Here is a 21,271-nt window from a genome sequence, read left to right as displayed (position 1 = left end):
GCACCCCACGCCGGGCTGAGAGGGGCTGTGGCTGCACAGTCAGCAGTCCACTTTGCACTTTACATCTAAGTGACACACCCAGATCAGAAGGTCACACCTTGGGGCCTCAGGCAGAGCTGCCTGGCAGTAAAGGACGGCCCTGAGTCAGCTGGCAGTGCGCGCGCACCTCGTGACCTGTGACCACGTGACGTGCACGGCCCGGCTGCCAGTGCTGTCGCCGCTGCAGCTGCGGAAAGCCTACGAGTAAGTGGGAGCGACCCTTCGGGATTTCCGGACCCCCGGACCTGGGTCACTGGTGGCCCGAGGGGCGACGTGAGCGCAGTCTGGGTGGGGGACGCCAGGCTACGCGGACGACGGCGAGCCGTTAGCCCTCCCTGCGCAGGGTTACCTGTATCCCTCGGTGCTTTAGGGGAAACTAAGGACCCTGGGAGCAAGCTGGGAGGGCAGGAAGTACCCCGCCCCTCTCCATGCCTCGCCACCTTCTCCAAGTGCCCTACGGTGACTCCGCGGCACCTCTGGTACTCGAAGGGAGCTGGAGGCAGGGGACCTGCCCTAGGTGAGGATGTGGGCAGGAGCAGGCCCAGCTGTTGGTGACAGTGGCCCGCCGACTGTATGCTATGTAGTTCACGTGCTGTCGTGAAATCGAGGAGGCAGGTACTGACGAGTGCAATTTTACACTGGAAGGAACGGGCCAAGAAAATTCTGGTGTTTTGTAAGGTCCTCTCCAGACAAGGACTGACCCCTCAGTACCGCCTCCTGGTGGTTGGCGAAGACAAGCCGCCCAACCTGTTCACCTATGAGGGAGGAGAAGGCTGTTGCTTGGCTGAAAGGACTCTGTCCTCCTCCCCAGTCTTCTCTGTCCCTGCCCTCCCCTTAATTCAATTTGTTATGTCCACGCTGCAGGTCGAGATGAAGCTCATTATTCTGGAACACTATTCACAGGCCAGTGAGTGGGCGGCCAAGTATATTAGGAACCGCATCATCCAGTTTAACCCAGGACCTGACAAGTACTTCACCCTGGGGCTCCCCACCGGTATGCAGTGGGAAAGAGGGGGTGGTGGGTAGCGGGTTTCCAATTGGGGGAAAGTAAGCACATAACAGGTAATAACAAAGCAGGGTAATCACGGGTTGGGGATTTAGCTCAGTGGTTAGAGCGCTGGCCTAGGAAGCACAAGGCCCTGGGTTCGGTCCCCAGCTCCAAAAAAAAAAAAAAAAAAAAAAAAAGAACCAAAGCAAGGTAATCACAACTAAGACAATGGGCACGGGGTTCGTATAACCTTTTGAAACAAAGAAAGGGGTGCAAGATGGTAATAAATAACTTTTTGAAATAAAGGCACGATTGCCGTTCCTGGAACAGGCAGTAAAGAACCAGTCCTAGTTAAAGTTACAGGTGAGGCATAGCTCAGTCCTTGAAAAACAGAGGTTTAACCATAAACAGGAAGCAGAAGTTAAATCCTAACTCAGTCCCGTTCTCTACTGGTAGAGGGTACTAGCTGAGCCCTACTCATAGGAGAACTGAGAAGTTAATCATTCAAATACTTTTCTATAAAGCTTAGTTGATTATAAAGTCCAATTGTCTTCTGGAAAAGAGTCTGAATGTTACCTTTACAGGAAGATATTTTGATCCAGTGCCTTGGTGGTTTGTCCGACCCATCCACCGTAAAGAGGCCTTCAGACTTCTGCAGTAAATATTTCAGGTGTCACTATTACAGCTGCTCATTTTGCCACTGTAGGTAGGAAAACAGCCACTGGTGGATATATATGTGGATGCGTGTGGCTAGACGTTTAAAAACTTTCTTTGTAGACACTGAAGTTTGGGCTTACATAATTTTCATGTCGTGAAATATTCTTTTGATTAAAAAAATATTTAAAAACTTTAAAACCATTCTTGGGCTGGAGAGGTGATGGCTCAACAGTTAAAAGCACTGCCATTCTTGCAGAGGACCGGAGTTCAGGTCTAGCACCTAATGACAGTAGACCCCAGCCATCCCTAAGTCCAGCTTCAGGTGATGTAAAGCCCTCTTCTGGAATCTGCAGACACCTGCATTCACATGCGTAGTCTCACACATGAAAGAAAATTTTGTTCATTTGTTTGTTTGTTTGTTTTTGAGTCAAGGTCTCACTAGGGAGCCTTGGCTTGGAACTGGCTATCTAGACCAGACTGGATTCACACTCGGAAATCCACCTTGTCCCTCCCCAGTGCTACGATCAATGGTGTGCACTACCCCACCTGGCAAGGAAAGCTTTCTAGCTGCTGAGCCACCTCTCCAGTCCCACTCAGTAGATAAGTCTTCCAGTGCCTGCTGTACACCAAACAGTTACGGTTCTGGGGATATAGCAACAACATTTAAAAAAAAAAAAAAAGCAAAAATGCCTACTTCTTAAAACTTAAATTATAGTGGGAAAAACAGAGTAAGCAAGTTAATTAGCAAGATGTAGAGTATGTTAGAAGGCAACAGGAGAAAGTCTGGGGGGTGTACCTAGGCGGAGCCGTGTCAGATGTGGTGGCAGAGGTCTCTGAGAAAGAGGCACTGAGGGAGGCCTGAAGAAGTGACATGAAGGAAGAGCATGGCCTCTGAGAGGACAGTGGTGCAGAGGCCTTGAGGTAAAGCCCCTGACAGGCTGGAGCAGCCTCTGCAGGATTATATTTGTGAGGCAGAAGGATGACAGTCTCTGCTGGATGAGGGTAAGTTTGAAGGTTTCAGTTATTCAGAACTGGCACCCACAGTATAAACGTCCTTTGTCTTGATTTGCCAGTTAATATCTTGGCACATTTGCTCTTTCCTTTGTCTACCCTTGTAGTTTGTTGTTGGAATCACATGAAAGTAGGTTCTGGACAACCTGACACTTTAAGTCTTGCAGCCCTAACCTCCCAAGAATGAGAACATTTGTCCCGCATAACCACTATAGACCCAAGGACAGGTCTGCCACAGCATGTTGCAGCATCATCTAATACACAGTCTGTATTCAAAGCTTTCCCTAATAGTCTACGTGAATTGTGTTTGGGGCATTCGTGTTTATTTCCTTCTTGTCTCTACACCTGGCGAGGAACTATTCCTGCGTCTTAAGCCCCACTCCACCACCACACCCCCCCATCTTGGAAGGTTAATTTTAAATTAACCCACTCTCCAGTCAGCGTTCGTGTATCTATGTTCTTTTTGGCCCCATCACTAAGCCGTACGCACAGTTCAGCTCGTCAGTCTTACTCTCTGTGGTCTTCCTGCCTTTTGTGTGCTTATCTGCTCACGAGACTCCACTCAGGACTGGTGTTGCTCTGATAAGTCTTCCTGAACTCTGAAGCACAGGGTGACCCTGTCACAGCTTACATCTCTGCTGTGTCCCCATTTCTACAGTCTCCTCTAGGCTAGCTGTCTCTGTCTTCCCGTCTACAGCCCTGTGCCTTGCACCTAGTTGATGCTTCTAGAACAGCACATGAGTAATCGAGTCTGGTACTCATGCAGATGCTAACCAGTGACTTCTGTCAGCTGTGTGGCTAACCCTGAGAGACCTTCACAGTCCTGTTCTAGAGCAGAGAAGTCTAGGGACGTTAGACACCAAGCACAGAGTCGATAGGCTGGTGAATAGGGGAGACTACAGAGCTGACAGACTTCTTGATCCTCCTGGGAGCTGAAGGGTGTTTGTGGTTGTGGTGACATTCCTAATTGCCTCTCACAGGGAGCACCCCGCTTGGCTGCTACCAGAAGCTGATTGAGTACTATAAGAATGGGGACCTGTCCTTTAAATATGTGAAAACCTTCAACATGGACGAGTATGTGGGTGAGTGTCTTTCGTGTTCTTCCTGATTCTTGGGGAATCGCCACTTCTCACGAGCTCAGCCTTGGAGAGGAATGGCTCATTGGTCCTTCTCTTACAGCCTTGCTTGCCCAGTTGTAGAATGGCGCTTACCTTAGTAGCCATACTAAAAGATGCCGTGATTGATATAGAAGCTTCTTGGGCACTGCAGACATTTTAGAGAATACTTGCTTAATATGAAGGTGCTTTTTCCCCTCTGCTTGGTCCCCAACTCCATGCCATTTCTCTCTGCAAATTCGATCCTGGGATCCAGGTTCTATGTCTGGACTGTGTTGCCTCTTTCTGCCAGGCACCCTTGGTAGAGGATGGGACTTGTGACCTTGGTCGTCATCTCTGTCACCCAGTCATTTTGTTGTGGTTTCATTTTAAATGATAAAAATCAAACAAAGAGAAACCTGGTAAAACACCTTAAACAGTTGCCATCTTCAAAACTGGGTGTTTTGAAGTAGCCGGGCTGCTGGGGTCTAGGGAAAGGGCTGATAGGCAGGAGGTTGTGTTAGACCAAGGAATAAGGGGCACCTGGGACACTGGCATTTTGTCTAAAAAGCTCAAAATCAAGGCTGCAGAGATGGTTCGGGGGTGAGGAACACGCACTGGCTTTAAGCCCAGCACTAGGAAGGCAGAGGGAAGAGCGTCTTCATTAGTTTAAGTGGTAGCATGTTTTCAAGGTCTTAGTGAGACCAAGCCAGCCTGGTCTACATAGCAAGTTCCAGGATAGCCAGGACTCCATAGCGACCCCATCTCAACCCCCTTGTCTACCAGAAGAAGAACATACACTGTTTCTGCATTCAACCCAAGCACCCACCTCAGGTGGTTACCTCTTAACTTCAGCTCCAGAGATCCAGCCCCCTCTTGTGACCTCCGAGGGCACTACACACCTCTACCTTCACACCTCTGGAGACTCCTATCCAGAACTATGCACTCTAACCCTGGCCAGCTGTGACTTCCTGTCAGATAGCTCCCCACCCCACCCCCCCTCTTTCAAAGTGCTGGGAACTACTATTTCACCCCAGAATCTGACTTCTCTAGGTACCTCATATGAGTCAGGTCAGTAACGTGTTCATTTGGATGTCTGTGCCTAGATTTTGGGTAGCATGTTTTCAGGGTTCATCCATGTAGAGTATGTAGCAGAATGTTTTTTTCTTTTTTTTTTTTTTTTTCCAGAGCTGGGGACCGAACCCAGGGCCTTGCGCTTGCTAGGCAAGCGCTCTACCACTGAGCTAAATCCCCAACCCCGAATGTTTTTTTCTTTCTCCTTTTGGTTTTCTGAGGTAGGATCTTGCTGTGTAACTGAAGTTGGTCTGGAACTTATGATCTGCCTACTTCACCTCTCAAGTGCTGGGATTTCGAGTTTGTACTTCGAGTTTGTACTTCTGTGCACAGCAATTTCTTTCAGAGAATTACATCGTGTGTGTGTGTGTGTGTGTGTGTGTGTGTGTGTGTGTGTGTGTGTGTGTGTGTGTGTGTACACATCAGGGGGTTACTTGCTGGAGTCTGTTCTTCTACCATATAGATCCTGGAAATCAGTCTATCAGGCTTGGTGCTAAGTACCTTTAACCACTGAGCCATCTTGCCATCCCTGCTTTTAAATATGTTTTGAGACAAATTTTCCTTTGGTTTTGGCATAGCCGAAGATTGAACCTGAGGCCTGGGGTATGCTTGGCAAGTACCTCACCACTGATGACCATTCTCATCAGTCTGATTTTTTAAAAAAGAATTATAGCATTTTGAGACGGGGTGTTACTATGCAAGTCTTGTCTGGCCTGGAACTTAACTGTGTAGACCAGGCTGGCTTTGAACTTCTAGAGATCCATCTGCCTTTGTCTGCTGGGTGCTGGGATTAAAGACACTGTCTTTAATATTCTTTTTTTTTTTTTTTTTTTTTTTGGAGCTGGGGACCGAACCCAGGGCCTAGTGCTTACTAGGCAAGCACTCTACCACTGAGCTAAATCCCCAACCCGTCTTTAATATTCTTGTTTTGTTTTGAGACAGGGTTTCTCTGTGTAGTCCTGGATGTCCTGGAGCTCATCCTGTAGAACAGGCTGGTCTCAAACTGACAGAGATCTACCAGCCTCTGCCTCCCAGGTGCTGGGATTAAAGGCAAGCACCAGCACCACACCGCTGGGATGACTTTAAATATTCGTAACATTGAAATCCCTCTGGCTAAGAATAACAAGTTTTGGGAAGCTCTGATATTCTCCCCAACCACTCAATACTTAAATCAGGGTTCAGGCGTAGTGGGAACAAAGGAATGAGGGGTAGTTTAGAAGGCAGGGGGTAAGGGATGTGCTTGCTGCCTTTCCCAGTGGGCTCAGTCCTGCCACCCAGGTGGGCATGCTTCCTCAAGCTGCACAGTGTCCCTAGACTGCAGCTTGTGACCATTCTCTTATGAAAAGGTGATGTGTGTGCCTCCCAACCCCAGGCTGGTGCTGGAGATCAAACTGAGGGTCTCATATGCTATGCAAATGCTCTACCACTGAGCTACAGTGGGGGTGAGAGTGAGGATTCCCATTCCCGGTACCCTTCCCCCATATGAAGCTACAGTTGAGCACAGAAGCGGCTGTGGTTGAGTGCACACCAGCTCAGCCTGTCCTACGTGACATGGGTCAGGTGGGCAGTCTCCCAAGTGACCCTGACGCCAGTGTGATCTCCTCAGAAGGAGTCTCAGCTGAGTGAGTGCCCCCTGACCCCACAGGTCTTCCTCGAGAGCACCCAGAGAGCTACCACTCCTTCATGTGGAATAACTTCTTCAAGCACATTGACATCCACCCTGAAAACACCCACATTTTGGATGGAAACGCGGCTGACCTGCAGGCTGAGTGCGACTCCTTTGAGGAGAAGATCCAGGCTGCAGGAGGGATCGAGCTCTTTGTTGGAGGTGAGGAGGGCACATTCCACAGTGCATATCCTGGCCTCGAATGGCTGCAGTATGTGGGCAGGAGAAAAGGACACGCATATCTCCATGTGGCCTCTCAGTGCTAACACACCGGAGTCATCTATCACATGCGGGATAGGGAAGGCGTAGAGTGCAAGCCCTAGTTGCCTCAGCCCTTCTACCCTGGAACTGTGTGACCTGAAATGGCCTCTTCATGCACTCAGTGCCTCTTCGAGAGGTTTGGATTTGGATCCTGATATCCTCAAGACTGCCTTACCAAACATCCATGGAATTTAGCTAGACATTTAAAGTCATAGGCTCCAGTTCCAAAACGCAGTGTTCAGTCCTTGTGTGCTGTCTATCAGTTGAACCCTAGGGAGGCCAGGAGCATGGGGAGAAGGCAGGAACCTGGGTGCCCACTTCTTGGGTGCTTAGAGTGTCCACGTGTTGTCATGTTGGAGCTGCATGGTATCTTATTCCTTAACCCAACCTCTTAGAAGAGAAGCAGGAAGGTTGTGGCAACGTCCTAGCACTTGGAAGGTGGAGGCAGGTGGATCTCTGAGTTCAAGGCCAGCTGGGTTTACATACTGAGTTCTAGCACTGCAAGGGCTATTTTAAGTCTCTGCCTTTATTTTAAAAAAGGAAGGAAGAAATAGTAGGGAGGAGTCAGGAGCCTGCAGGTCCTGAGCTCTCATGACCTCAGCCGTCCAGGCAAGGGTTTGTTTGCTGGGTTCCAACTCTGGGGAGAAGGGGGGAGAGGAGTTATACTTCTCCACAGTGTGGGGTGAGAGGAAAGCTGTCTTGCACAGTTCTGAACTGTCTGAGGGTGGGGAAAAAGTTAACCGGAGTCTTGTGTGTGCCTCAAGTATGAGAGATAGGGAGGGAGGTCACATGCTTGAGGAAGATCTGGCCTAGTATACAATGAGAAGAAATGCAGTTCTCAAAGATCTTTTCCCGAGCAGGGGACACTATGTGCTTTTGAAGTGTTGGTCTCTGTAACTCAGAGCTGTTCTGCCATCCCTGCAGGCATTGGCCCCGATGGACACATTGCCTTCAATGAGCCAGGCTCCAGTCTGGTGTCCAGGACCCGTGTGAAGACTCTGGCCATGGACACCATCCTGGCCAACGCTAGATTCTTTGATGGTGATCTTGCCAAGGTGCCCACCATGGCCCTGACAGTGGGTGTGGGCACTGTCATGGATGCTAAAGAGGTAAACGTCCAAGGCCTAGGCCACAGCTTCTGCTAAAGTTGGGCAGGGGAGGGGGAGGGTTATTTGGTTGTAAATTTTTAGCTGTACAGGCACCAAGTGTTCATTCTTAGCAAAGCTGAACCCTTGATAAATAGAGCTGACCTCCTATCGAGTCTTGACACTGCTTCTCCACTTCCAGAGGTGAGGTCAATCCTGGGGTGAGGGCAGTTCTCTGAGCTTCTTGTCTATGCCTTAGGGCCAGGGGCTGGGCTGTCTTTCTCTGCTTATGTCCCTTTGATACAGCTTGTGGCAGACGCTCCCAGCACTGATGGAGGAATAAGAATCTGTACCTGCCTTGGTTTTGAGCAGACACGTTTGGTCCCTGCAGTTGGTTTGAAACTGCAACCCAGGGATGCTGTGTCAGTAGCCCTGTGCTTGAGGGCAGTAAATGCAGTAAATTGCGATTAAATGTTTTGGGTTGAGTTTACTGAGTTTTTCTCCTAAAAAGTCAGATATCATTTTAATTTAATTTTGTTTTGTGGTTCCAGTTTCCTTGCTGTGTCTGAATTTTACTTTATCTTTTCAAAATCATGTTTCTCATGCGAGTCTGTATGTGTGTGTACTGTATGTGTGTGTACATATGTGTGTACTGTATGTGTGTGTACATATGTGTATGCAAATGCGTGTCACAGTTCTCAAGAGTTAACAGGATAACTTCTGAGTCGTTTTGCTCCTCCACATGAGACCCAGGGGTGACCTCAGTCAGGCTTGCCTGCACCTTCATTGCCGAGCCATTCACTGGCCTGTGTGTTTGAATTTTGAGGCATTCTTTGTTTTTCTGAACTATTATACTCAGTGGGAAATGGTTGTAGATAATTACTTTCCAGTTTCTTTGCTCAAGTCCCTAAGCAAGTATATAAATTAGTGGAGAGGTGAACTTTAGTGAATTCTGGTACCTGGATTTCTACTGGGTGGCCCGAATCCATCCCTTGGGGATTTCTTGCCTCTTGAAAGCATGGGGGTTTGCAAGCCATCTCTGATTTGGAAATGGAACAAGGGCCAGAAGTAAGGTAAGGCTTTAGTCACCTCCCCATGCCTCTGCATTCAGTCCTTTGAGACAAGAGCAGTAATGCCTTTCTTTAATCCCAGCAATCAGGAGACAGAGGCAGTCAGATCTCAAATTCAAGGCCAGCCTGGTCTACAGAGATTCTAGGCCATCCAGAGCTCCCATTTCAAGTTGTCCACTCCCTGAGGCAGGAGTGGAGGACTTGGGATGGAGGAGCAGTCTGCGGAGCTGAGCTCTTAGGGTCACCTCAGCAGCTGCACTCTTGGTGTCTTAGGTCCCGGGGAGCCTTTGCTTTCTGTAAACAGAGAACACCGCACTGAGTCATGCTAGCACTTCAGTGCTCTGAACCTGAAGGAGAGCAACAAGGGGTAGCTTTTCTGAGAGTCGACCTCAGGGGCCCACCGACCAATGCCTTCACCTCACTTCCCAAGCTGGCCTGTCTCCATCTCTGGCCTGTTCTCTGGTCCCCAGGTGATGATCCTCATCACAGGTGCTCACAAGGCTTTCGCTCTGTACAAAGCCATTGAAGAGGGTGTGAACCACATGTGGACGGTGTCTGCCTTTCAGCAGCATCCTCGCACTGTGTTTGTGTGTGACGAGGATGCCACCTTGGAACTAAAAGTGAAGACCGTCAAGTATTTCAAAGGTGAGGCTCAGGCCCAGGCGGGAGGGAGGGAGGCATGGATCTAGCTTTCTGGGTTTTTATTTTATTTTTATGTATTTGAGTCAAGGTCTCACTGTGTATTTCTGGTTGACTGGAACTAGCTTTGAAGATACTGAGTGCTGGGACTAAATGTGTGTAACACCACACCCAGCACTCTACCACTGAGCTAAATCCCCAACCCTTTATTTCATTTTTATGTATTTGAGTCAAGGTCTCACTGTGTATCTCTGGCTGAGCTGGAACTAGCTTTGAAGATACTGAGTGCTGGGACTAAATGTGTGTAACACCACACCCAGCACGTGCTTTATTTTTTATTTTCAGACAGAGTCTTACTTTATGGCCTCCAAGTCATGATCTTGCCTCAGACTCTTGAGTGTTGGAATTAGAGACATCACTACCACATATGACTTATTCTGGACATTTTAATCCACACTTGTGATTGTGTGTGTGTGTGTGTGTGTGTGTACACACATACCATGGTATACATGTGAAGGTCAGAGGGCAAGTTTGGAGTTTGTTCTTTCCACCAACTTTATATGGGTTCTGGGGCTCAAACTAGGGTGACCAGGATAATACAGCAAACACCTTTACCCACTGAGCCATCTTCCTACCCACCCCCTGTGACTTCTGTAGTAGTCATACCCTGCTGCTCCGTGATAGTCATTCCTTGTTCTAGTCACGACTGGAAGGGTCTGTTTCAGGAGATCTGTTTGCTACTGAGGAGACAAGGAAATCTATAAACCATAGGCTGTGGTAACATTGCAAACGTGGAGCCTTGAGTTTTCTCTGTCAGACATCCAGACATTTCTCCTGCAGCTAGGACACTAACCCTGCTCTATGGGGATCTTTATTTCCTTTACAAGATGCTTAGAGTTCCCTTTGCTGAAAAGATGAATCTTTCTTTGTTTTTTTAAGACAGGGTATCTCTGTGTAGTCCCGGCTGTCCTGAAGCTCACTTTGTAAATCAGGCTGGCTTTGCACTCAGGGATCTGCCCGATTCTGCCTCCCACGTGCTGGAATTAAAGGCGGTGCCACCACATCCAGCTCGAAAAGATAAATCTGTGCTCAGTCCGTCCCCACAGAGTTGGGGACTCTGTCACTCCCCAGAACTAACTGTATTTAGTGTTTGGAGATCACAGAGGTCCAGGTCTGCTCTGGGCCACTTGAGAGTCTCTGATAACTGTGGACTTTGCCTCTGCCTGCTTTGACTACTGTTTGTTTTACGTTTGTTACAGGTTTAATGCTTGTTCATAACAAGTTGGTGGACCCCCTGTACAGTATCAAGGAGAAGGAAATTCAGAAAAGCCAATCTGCTAAGAAGCCATACAGTGACTAGCCTCTGCTGGGACATGGTGCTCGGGACCTCAGAGGGACAGGCAGGCCTTTCCTCAAGTGTCTGTAGGAGACGAGAATCACCTTTCAGTCCACTATGGCTGCTGCAGATCCTTGCTCAGCACATACAGGTTAGGGAGTTTAGCTGTGGAGAACACGGTTTATAACTTTTCCCTCTTTTCAGTACTGGAGGCTGGACCTGGGGCCCATGCACATGTCAAGGAGGTGCTTTGCTAACTGAGCTCTGTCCCCAACTCCATAATGTTTTGTAACAGAGCTCTCCATCACTGGCTGTCATTCTACCCAGGGGAGGACTCTCGCTGCCCTTCTGCCCGTACGACATGCCCAGCACACTCCTGTCAAGCACTCTGTATACGCACTCTTTCTTGAGTGGGCAGGGATTAGGGCTTGTGCACTCTGGACGCAGCCTTTTTGGATTCTTGAGAGCCCCTCTTCTGGCAGCCTTCCCATTGAGAATTTTTGTTTTAAAGAATATACTTCTTGAGCCTGAATTATGCATAAGGAAGCAGCCCATCCTGCCAGAACCAGGTACCTGGGGGAGAAGCCTGTCCCATCCCCATTGTGTGGATGTTGTCAACAGCTAGCCTTTCTGTAAACAGGCTTTGGGTAGGACTGGGCATGTGGGGCTAGGATGACTCTCACAGATAAACTCTTCCAAAGGCCAGTCATGTCTCGTTCTCTCTTAAGATTCCAAGAGAAAGGTGAAAAGCCCTCCTGTCTGAGCTGTTTTCCTCCATAGAGTCTTACACACTCCCTAGTAAGGAGATCCACTTGGGTCACAAACACAGCCGTGATTTCAGTGTTTCTCACCCAAGGTGGGGAACCGCATTTACACATCCAAGCTGTGTTCTCTTTCCTCCTCAGAGCTGAGCGCCGAGATTATACAAGCTAGTGCTGTCTCCTTGCTTAAAGCGCTCTGTGATTCCCACCTTTCAGGGTGACAAGGTATCATCATCAGATCATCAGAACTACAACCCTTCACCCACCTGTCGTTCAAGCTCCCTTCCCAGGCTCCCCTGTCTTTATATTCTCTGCCTCTGTGGACTGGTTGCTGCCTCCTTTTCTGTCCTGTGCCTGTCTGAAGCTAGAGCTGCCTATTTCCAGGAGAGGTCTTTCAGATTCTGGCCAGGCCCTCCAGAAGTACTGTGTTTGGTACCAGCACTTGTTTGTAGTTTTTATATGTGATTGTACTGTTCTGTGTTAAGCTAATGGATCAATGGACTTGTTTACAATGTGATATTTTCTATTAAATTGAATATTTTCAAATAAAATGTGTCTTTTATGGATTTTGACATTCCCCAGAGTTCACCATTGTTTGAAGACACACATGACCAAGGCACCTTCTATAAGAAAGAGAATGTAATTGGGGTCTTGCTTACAGTTTAGAGGATTAGATCATCAGCATCATGACAGTATGGCAGTGAGTGGGCATGATGCTGGAATAGTATCTGCAAGACAGGCAGAAGGGAAGATACTGGCCCGCTGTGTGTGGGCTTTTGTAACCTCAGAGCCCACCCTCCGTGACACACCTCCAGCAGCAGCACTGCCCAGTCCTTCTTAAGTCCACTAACGGGAACCACGACATTCAAATATATGAGTCTATGGGGCCACTCCAATCAAAATCTCCCAGGGTGCAGGTTATCTAGTGAAAATGTATTTGGGGAATCCCTGTAAACATGGTGTTGGAAAGGAAGAGAAGAGTGTGGGCCACAGTCTATCTGCAGCCTGGCTTTTGTTTTCTTGGCCCCAGGGACCGTGGATGCCACACACACAGCCTGGTCTGCTCTCAGTGCCTTCATTGAGAGACCTGGCTGATTAACATCGAGAAGTCGTAAACTGGACAGAGAGCTTGGGAGCATTTACTGAAGTCTAAGGTTGGACAAAACTGAAGAAATGAGTTTAGTGCTTCGGGAAGTGTGAAAGCTGCCATGAGCCATAGTTCCCACCAGGAGAGTAACTGAAAATCAGGGTTCAACGACAAATCAAGTGACTAAGAGTGGCCCCTGATGTCGGAGTACACTGTGTGATGTTGTATCTCTGCCTTTCCTTACCTACTACCTAGAGCATTCTCTGATTGATTTAATAAAAATCCGGTAGCCAATTGTCTAGGCAGGAAGTGGATGGCAGAACTTCCTGGGAGAGAGAAGACCTGAGAAGAAAGAGGAAGGCTTTCCAAGAGACATGAAAGCAGACCGACATGACTGTGAGCCTGGAAGGTATAGCCAGCCACGTGGCCGGATGGGGATCAGTGGCTAACTTAGCTGAGCTAGTGAGACTGCCCAACTACGGCCTAAGCTTTGAAATATTCAAAGGTTATTGTTATTTGGGGAAAGAGCTGGTTAAGGAACAGCTTCATCTATATTAATTTCCAGCATTAATATACATAGGATATTAATTCCTTTTATACCCATAGGCTCATATTTGAATGCTTAGTCGCTAGGAAGTGGCACTATTTGAAAGGATTAGAAGGATTAGGAGGTGTGCCCTTGTTGGAGGACTTATGTAGCTAGAGGTAGGCTTTGAAGTTTCAAAAGCCCATGCCAGAGTTAGAGAAAGGATCAAAGGAGCTGAAGAGGTTTGCAACCCCATAGGAAGAACAACAATATCAACCAACCAGAACCCCCAGAGCTCCCGGGGACTAAACCACCATCCCAGGATAATACAGGGATGACCTATGGTTCCATCTACATATGTAGCAGAGGATGGCATTGTCTGGCATCAATAGGAGGAGAAGCCCTTGGTCCTGTGAAGGCTCCATTTCCCCAGTGTCAGGGAATGACAGGGCGGTGAGGTGGGAGTGGGTGGTTGGGAGGGGGAGTGCCTTCATAGAAGCAGGGAGAAGGTAAGATGGGGGTTCCAGAGGGAAAATCAGGAAAGGGGATAACATTTGAAATGTAAATACATAAACTATCCAAAAAAAAAAAAAAAAAAAAAAAAAGCCCATGCCAGATCTCTCTCCCTCTGCAGTGTCAGTGTCACCAAGCTCCCACCATGATGATAATGGACTAACCTTCTAAAAATAAGCCCCCAACTCCCAATTAAATGCTTTCTTTAATAAAAGTTGTCTTGGTTTTTGTGTCTCTTCACAGCAATAGAACAGTGACCAAGACACACCCCTAAATAAACTAGGAAGGAGTAAACAAGACATATAGCATAACTTCACATTCTATTCTCACATACGCTATCTGCTGATCTCCTCAATCTTAAAGGTGAAAAAGGACTAAGAATTGAGCACATGGGTGAGCAGCACAGTTGAAATGAACAAATGGGCAGTACATTGTAATGTTCTGAAAGAATCAATGCAGGCAATCAGCTGTTAAAAATAGGCAGAGGTTGGAGATGCTGTTCAGTGGATATTTGCTGTCTTAGGGTTCCATTGCTGTGAAGAGACATCATCACCAAGGCAACTCTTATAAAGGACAACATTTCATTGGGGCTGGCTTAGAGGTTCAGTCCATTATCATCAAGACAGGAAACATGGCAGTGTCCAGACAGACATGGTGCTGGAGAATGAGCTGAGGGTTCTACATTTTTTTTTTTTGGTTCTTTTTTTCGGAGCTGGAGACCGAACCCAGGGCCTTGCGCTTCCTAGGTAAGCGCTCTACCACTGAGCTAAATCCCCAGCCCCAGGATTCTACATCTTGATCTGAAGGCGCTCAGGAGAAAATTGGAATCCCCAGGAAGCTAGCAGAAAGCTTTTGCCCATCTCACAGTGACACACTTATTCCAATGAGGCTACACCTACTCCAAGAAGACCACACTTCCTAATAGTGCCTCTCCCTGGACCAAGCATATTCGAACCACTGCACTTGCCTAGGACCACGAGGCTCTGGAGTTACCCCAGCACTGCCATACAATTGCATGGCATGTTTAAATGAAGTCCACAATCGAGTATTTTGAATCGGCATCACCAATTAAGGAGGTAAATAAGAAAGCTGGAGCCACCTTTGATCCCAGCACTCAAACACACACACACACACACACACACACACACACACACACACACACACACACACACACACACACAATTTTTAAAGTTAAAATAGACATAATAGACATAATATGAAACAAAATATGAATTAGGGTAAAGGCTTAATGATTCCAAGTTGGACACATCAGATACAATGTGGCATCTTGCAAAGATTTGTCTCTAGGTGTCTCTAGGGTCTATTTTCCTGGTAGCCCCACAGTAGTCATCCTGTGTCAGTCAATGCCTTTATAGGTCAAGTGGGACATACACCCCTTGGCCAATCTGTGCTCCTTGGAGAAAACCACACCATATGTTTCGGGCAGAGATCATGGTGGGCCTGAAATAATCTTAGAAAGTAAAGACGCTTTCAAGGTGTGTGCAGCAGAGTTGAAAGAGTACATGATGTGGGTTGGGGATTTAGCTCAGTGGTAGAGCGCTTGCCTAGCAAGCGCAAGGCCCTGGGTTCGGTCCCCAGCTCCGAAAAAAAGAAAAGAAAAAAAAAAAAAAAAGAGTACATGATGCAAGCCTTACTAAGTCAGGCTAGCCTGGCCACACAGCAGAAGCCCATCTCTACAAGAGTCGGTAGAGACAAGCTGAATCTGTACCACAGCAAGCCTAATATTGGGGGTGGGTGGGGTGGAATACAGATATTTCAGCAGGCATGGAAAGTTTTTGTTTAGTAAAAGATGACAGTGTGGGCATGTGTATGCCATCATGTAGTGGGTCCCTCTGCTCAACAGAGATGGAGACAGGAGCCCAGTCCACAGGTCCCCTGACCCAAACGTCAATCACCAGAGCCACCCTTCCCACCTCTTGCAAATAAACAACAATATTCATTCATTGCTCAGCTTCTCTGCCCAACTCTCTTCTCAGAACTGCTTACAGGCTGACAGGTGCTTTCCTAAGTGGACGCCTCACAGGGTACCCTGTCTGTACTGACACGCCTTCTAGCTCACTAACTTCCCCCCCTGGCTGTGTCCAGTCTATTGATGAGCTAACTATATATCTGTGGCCACTACAGTGTTTAACTTTTAACTTTCTTTTAGGTTTTGGTTTCTTATCTTGCTGACTTTTCTATCCCTCCACGTCTTTTGTTGTTGAAGACTTTAGTATGTAAGTTATGGTTACCTCCCAGTCAACTCCCAAGAAAACTGTGTTGTATTGAAGTCTAGGTCCGATGTTTGCTTTGTGTCTACTTCTTTTCTGCCATTGTTTTACATTGGAAACTGGACCTGCTGTATAGGGAACAGGAGCCAAACCAGGCAGGCCTATCATGTACTTGTTACTTGTTAGTCTGTGTCTAAATAAAGATCAAGGTAGCCTGCCAGAGGTTCCCTGCTTTGTTTTCTCACCTGTCTTTGGTCTCCTTTAAAAATCCTTATAGTGCCTGAATCTTACTGTGCTCTCGGTGGCCACTCAGGTTCTCAGGAGTCATACAGATGGCCCCTACTAGAGAGGGACAACGTTCTAAAATTTTTTATTAAACCTCCTTTGTGACTGCTCCATCCCAGTGTGTGAAAGCCCCTGGACTGGGAACTTCTACCCATTCTTTGCCAACCCCTACCCATCCTTCAGACAGGCAGCCAGAGGGGCCGGGAGACATCCAGTTGACCTTGTAGTAGCAGATCAGAGAAGGGGCCAGCACACTGATAGTCCCTGAGGTCAGGCTTCCAAGGACAAATCTGTAGTTATTTCATGTTTCAGTGGCTCCCTTCCCTTCTTCTGCCCAAAGCACAAGGTCTGTGGTGTGTGTGTGTGTGTGTGTGTGTGTGTGTGTGTGTGTGTGTGTGTGCATGACAACACAAGCATGTGCTGTCATGGTCCCCATGGTGGTGGTGTCCCCAAACCTTACCCCTACACACACTGTTTCAGTGAGAGCTGGGAGGCACTTGGAAGTAGAAGTCACCAAGGTGTGAAGGGCCACTCGAGGAGGGCGGATATGTATTTTTCTACGCTTTTATGGTAGAGGTTAGACTTCAGTCCCCTGAATGACCTGAGAAGAGCTGTTGCTTTTCACCTTAACTTTATTTTCCTGTTATGACGCCCAATTCTTTTTCAAACATACTCCAGATTTTCACACATACCTCATTAGAACATCGGTCTCCAGTGCTCTCAACATCGATCGTCTAAGGCCAGTCATTACAGTTCATGTTACTGACCTATGTGCAGCATGCTATGAGAGTGATCACATCTCCCTTTAGATATGCCAGGACTTCTAGATCACACCTGCTGGGGTGGAGCTGACTGGCTTCTCTCCTGTCTCCTTTGTGGGCTTGGCCTCTTTGGCCTTTTAGCATTTAGAGTGTTCCAATAGTCCACAGTAGGACTATTATTTATATACAGTGCTATGTAGTGATACCATCCCTTAAAACAAAATACACTTCACCAAAAAGATATATTCCAGTCTTCCTACTACAAACCTTCAGTAGGCTGAACTTAGGCAACTGGCTCAGGGGGTGCCAGTGATCCTTCATCCTACCTGGGAACGTTACATATAACCTAACTGCTTCTGTGGATCTCTAAGGCTAACCGTGGCAGTCAGGTGGGTCGCCTTGCCACATAGAATTTGTATAAGAATGTATCTAACATCCTTTTGAGAGGCTTTAAAAGTTTCCAGCAATGCCGTCCTTTGTCTCGATGTTATTTATCGCCAAGGAAATCAACAAAGGAATCTACCGAGGACAATCGAGATCCTAGAAATTAAAACAGCCTTTGCTGTCAGGTGGTGATGCTCACACCTTTAATCCTGGCACTTGGGAGGCAGAGGCTGGCAGACCCCTGAGTTTGAAGCCACCCTGGTCTACAGAGAAACCCTGTCTCCAAAAACCAAAATAACAGCAAAACTGCTTTTTGCCACAGAGCACTTGACAAGTTACTGTCTTTTTATCTGTTTGAGTCAGTCTTGGTAGGTCACCCAGACTCCACTGGAATTTTCTGGGTTCAAGCTCAGCCCATTCAGGTCTGATTTCTAATTTTACTGACATACCAACTGCTGACACCTGCTGGCCGTGTTAGTAACAGTACCTGGGAGATGCAATTTCTGGTCAATTATTTGACACCCCCCCCTTTATTTTTGCATTTATAAATTTATATTTTAAATGTGATCCCATTTCCTGGTTTCCCCTCCAGAAACCCCTATCCCACCCTCCCTGCTTCCATGAGGGTACTCTCTCACCCACTCCCTCCCACCTCCTTGCCCTGGTATTCCCCTACACTGGGCCATCGAACCTTCACAGGATTAAGGGTCTCGCCTCCCATCAATGCCCAACAAGGCCATCCTCTGCTACATATGAGGAGGGAGCCATAGGTCATCCCTGTGTTCTCTCGGGATGGCGGTTTAGTCTCTGGGAGCTCTGGGGGTTCTGGTTGGTTGATATTGTGTTCTTCTTATAGGGTTGCAAACCCCTTTACCTCCTTCAATCCTTTCTCTAACTCCATTGGGGACCCTGTTCTCAGTTCAGTAGTTGGCTGCGAGCATCCGCCTTTGTATTTGTCATGCTCTGACAGAGCCCCTCGGCAGACAGCTATATCAATCTCCTGTCAGCATGCACTTCTTGGCATCCACAATAGTGTCTGGGTTGGCTGTATGTATATGGGCTATATACCCATGTGGGACAGGCTCTGGATGGCTTTTTTTTTTTTTTTTTTTTTTTGAGCTGAGGCCCTGGGGCCTTGTGCTCTACCACTGAGCTAAATCCCCAACCCCGGCCTTTGACATTTTTAAAGCAATGAGCATATACATAGCATTAAGGTTCTTCCCTAGTTCTTCTTTTGGCAGAAACATATACTAAAGAGATTTAAAATGTTAACTAGAACCTCTACTACTACAAATGACCCTAATTAACCCTGTGTGTTAATCATTCTTTTAATTCCAGCACGTGGGAGGCAGAGGCAGGCAGATCTCTGAGTTTGAGGCCAGCCTGGTCTACAGGGGAGTTCCAGTATAGCCAGGGCTACACAGAGAAACCTTGCCTTAAAAAAGAGTAAGAAAAATGAAAGGAGGAAGGAGAAAAAAGGAGGGGAAGGAAGAGGAAGAAGCGGAGGTGGAGGAGGAGGAAGAGGAAGAGGAGGGAGAAGAGGAGGAGGATGAAGCTAGAAGGAAGGAGAACAACCCTACTGATCACGCTACAGATCTAGCCAGATCGAGGCTTTTCTGTTGCTGTAGTTGATTAATCTGCTCTAATCTCCTTGGTGTGTGTGTGGGGGGGGGTGTACATTCCTTGCTATCCACCCCAATGCTCTGGATTCTTGACAGACAGACAGACACACACACACACAGAGAGCCTTATATTTAATAAACCTTAATCATTAATCAGCTCAATGGCTGGGCCACTCCCAAATTTCCATGCTAACACCTCCCCTCCAATACTCCTGAGTTATTACTAAGACCTATATTCTATCTTTGCTACCCTAGACTCAATTTTGGGGTGGGGGTGGGTGGGCTGGAGCCACTCTTCCCTGACCTTACGTGATTGGTTCACTGTTTCTTCTGCTGCTTTCAAGCCTGGATCTTCTTATCATCCCCGACATGGAGAACCTTTTTCTCTCATGCATTTCTTGCTCGGGGATCCAAAAGTCTCGCTTCTGTCTCCCTGCCCAGCCATTGGCCACTGACAACTTTATCTACCAATCAAAGCCAACTTGGAGCAGGGACCCTCAGCATGCATCTTACATTCAGATGTGCAAATTCCCATGTAATTTTGGGAACCCAATTAACATAGTACAAACCATAAACCAAGTCCAACCACTTTCCGTGCCATGCACATCCTGGTCCAGTTGAGACGATAGACTTGTGCTTTCACACCAGCTGGGAACTGCTATAGGCTGACCCCATGTATTCTGATTTATTTGTTCAATGTTTAAATGCTTTTTCTTCCTTCAGGTAACTGAGCAGAGAAATGACTGTAACAGGTAAGCAACCTAAAACTGAAAACAAAGCCAGTGAAATGTCCTGAACGGTAACTAATTTATCAAAGCTTCTAATAAACCTAGTTTCATCAGCTTGCCGAGCTTGTAGCCTTCAGCCTCTGCTCAATCCAGATGTATCAATATATAATGGATATTGATCTATACAATAAAATGGATGGGACAACTATGACCACCAAGGGGTATCTAAGGAAACAGGGGACTAAACATAATGTGATATGTAGAGACATGAGATCCTGAAACAGAAAAACAAACAAGGAAAGAACTAAGAAAATGGTGTAAGGCATGGCCAATAACTGTGTCTGCCATTGATGGTGCCACGTTACTAACACATAGTATCAACACTGGGGAAACATGGGGTGTTAAAGAGTACTGTTTTTGCAGTATGAGGTGAATTCCTGCCCTGTTTCTGAGACAGTAGCCCAGATTGGCCTAGAACTCACTGTGTAACCGAGGTTGGCCTTGAACTCCTGATCTCCCGGTCTTGCTTGCCCAGCACTGAGATTACAAGCATGGGCATCACAGTTTGCTTCTTTGCAGTTTTTCTATGAATCTAAAATTAGGTTCCTTTTTAAAACTAGATTAAACAACATGCATTTCAGTTGACAAAGGCAGGCCAAAGTCACAAAAGTGACAGCCCGCATTTCAAGAAAAAAGCTATTTGGAAAGTTACCTACTTTTATCAGCTCTAGACCCACAAGCATTTTACAGTGAAAAAAAAAAAAAATCAGGAGTCAGAGTCTCTTTAACCTCCTAACAAAAGGTCTTCCAAAGCTCACTCAGTTTCTGGCGAGTCTCAGCCTTATGTCAAACAGGCCATGAGCCTGAGGTAGGTATAAAGCACTTTATTCCAGTAGGCATTTCCATGACACAGCAGTCTTCCAGAAACTCATTTATTTCACAGGGCAATCCAGGGAAATACCCAGTCTCTCACTTTACTCACTTAATAAAGATAAATTTACTGAGGCTGGAGAGGTGGCTCAGCAGATAAGAACACTTGTTGCTCTTCCAGAGGACCTGGGTTCAATTCCTAGTACCACCCAGGCAGCTCACGATCATCTGTAACTACTTCTAGGGGATCTTCTGTCTTCCACGGGCACTAGCCACACATACAGTGTACAGAGACATACATGCAGGCAAAACAGCGTACACATAAAAAAACAAAACAAAACAAAACCCCCCAAATTCTACTAAAATTATACCATCTCAAAATTAGCTGCCTCAAAAATAATAATTTAAAAGCCCAATTGTCAGAGCTGGAGAGACGGCTCAGCGGTTAAGAACACTGACTGCTCTTCTAGAAGTGCTAATTTCAATTCCCAGCAACCACATGGTGGTTCACAACCATCTGTAATGGGATCCAATGCCCTCTTCTGCTGTGTCTGAAGACAGAGACAGTGCACTCATATAAATA

At 47.0% G+C, this 21,271-nt stretch overlaps 1 protein-coding gene across 2 annotated transcripts; it reads left to right on the top strand.

Moving 5' to 3' along the window:
• The first annotated feature begins 200 nt into the window (after positions 1-200).
• Gnpda1 (glucosamine-6-phosphate deaminase 1) lies at positions 201-12,232 on the top strand. Of its 2 annotated transcripts, none has more exons than NM_001134995.1 (7): positions 201-243; positions 904-1,033; positions 3,676-3,777; positions 6,509-6,691; positions 7,715-7,899; positions 9,416-9,590; positions 10,844-12,224. In NM_001134995.1, exons 2-7 carry the CDS (start codon positions 910-912, stop codon positions 10,942-10,944), a joined length of 870 nt encoding a protein of 289 aa, NP_001128467.1. In that variant the 5' UTR covers positions 201-243; positions 904-909; the 3' UTR covers positions 10,945-12,224. The 2 variants fall into 2 exon arrangements, with proteins under 2 accessions (NP_001128467.1, XP_063133660.1); XM_063277590.1 differs by having other exon boundaries at positions 242-556; positions 10,844-12,232.
• Positions 12,233-21,271: the final 9,039 nt, after the last annotated feature.

The sequence above is a fragment of the Rattus norvegicus genome, chromosome 18 (genome assembly GCF_036323735.1).
Source record: "Rattus norvegicus strain BN/NHsdMcwi chromosome 18, GRCr8, whole genome shotgun sequence".
Taxonomy (NCBI): domain Eukaryota; kingdom Metazoa; phylum Chordata; class Mammalia; order Rodentia; family Muridae; genus Rattus; species Rattus norvegicus.
This window is presented reverse-complemented; position numbering and strand designations above follow the sequence as displayed.

Bases quoted from the DNA above. Each gene is read 5' to 3' on its own strand.
- Gnpda1 (XM_063277590.1), top strand. From the start codon at position 910: ATGAAGCTCATTATTCTGGAACACTATTCACAGGCCAGTGAGTGGGCG. The intron at 7,900-9,415 runs GTAAACGTCCAA...TCTGGTCCCCAG, and splicing joins CTGTCATGGATGCTAAAGAG to GTGATGATCCTCATCACAGG. The intron at 9,591-10,843 runs GTGAGGCTCAGG...CGTTTGTTACAG, and splicing joins GACCGTCAAGTATTTCAAAG to GTTTAATGCTTGTTCATAAC.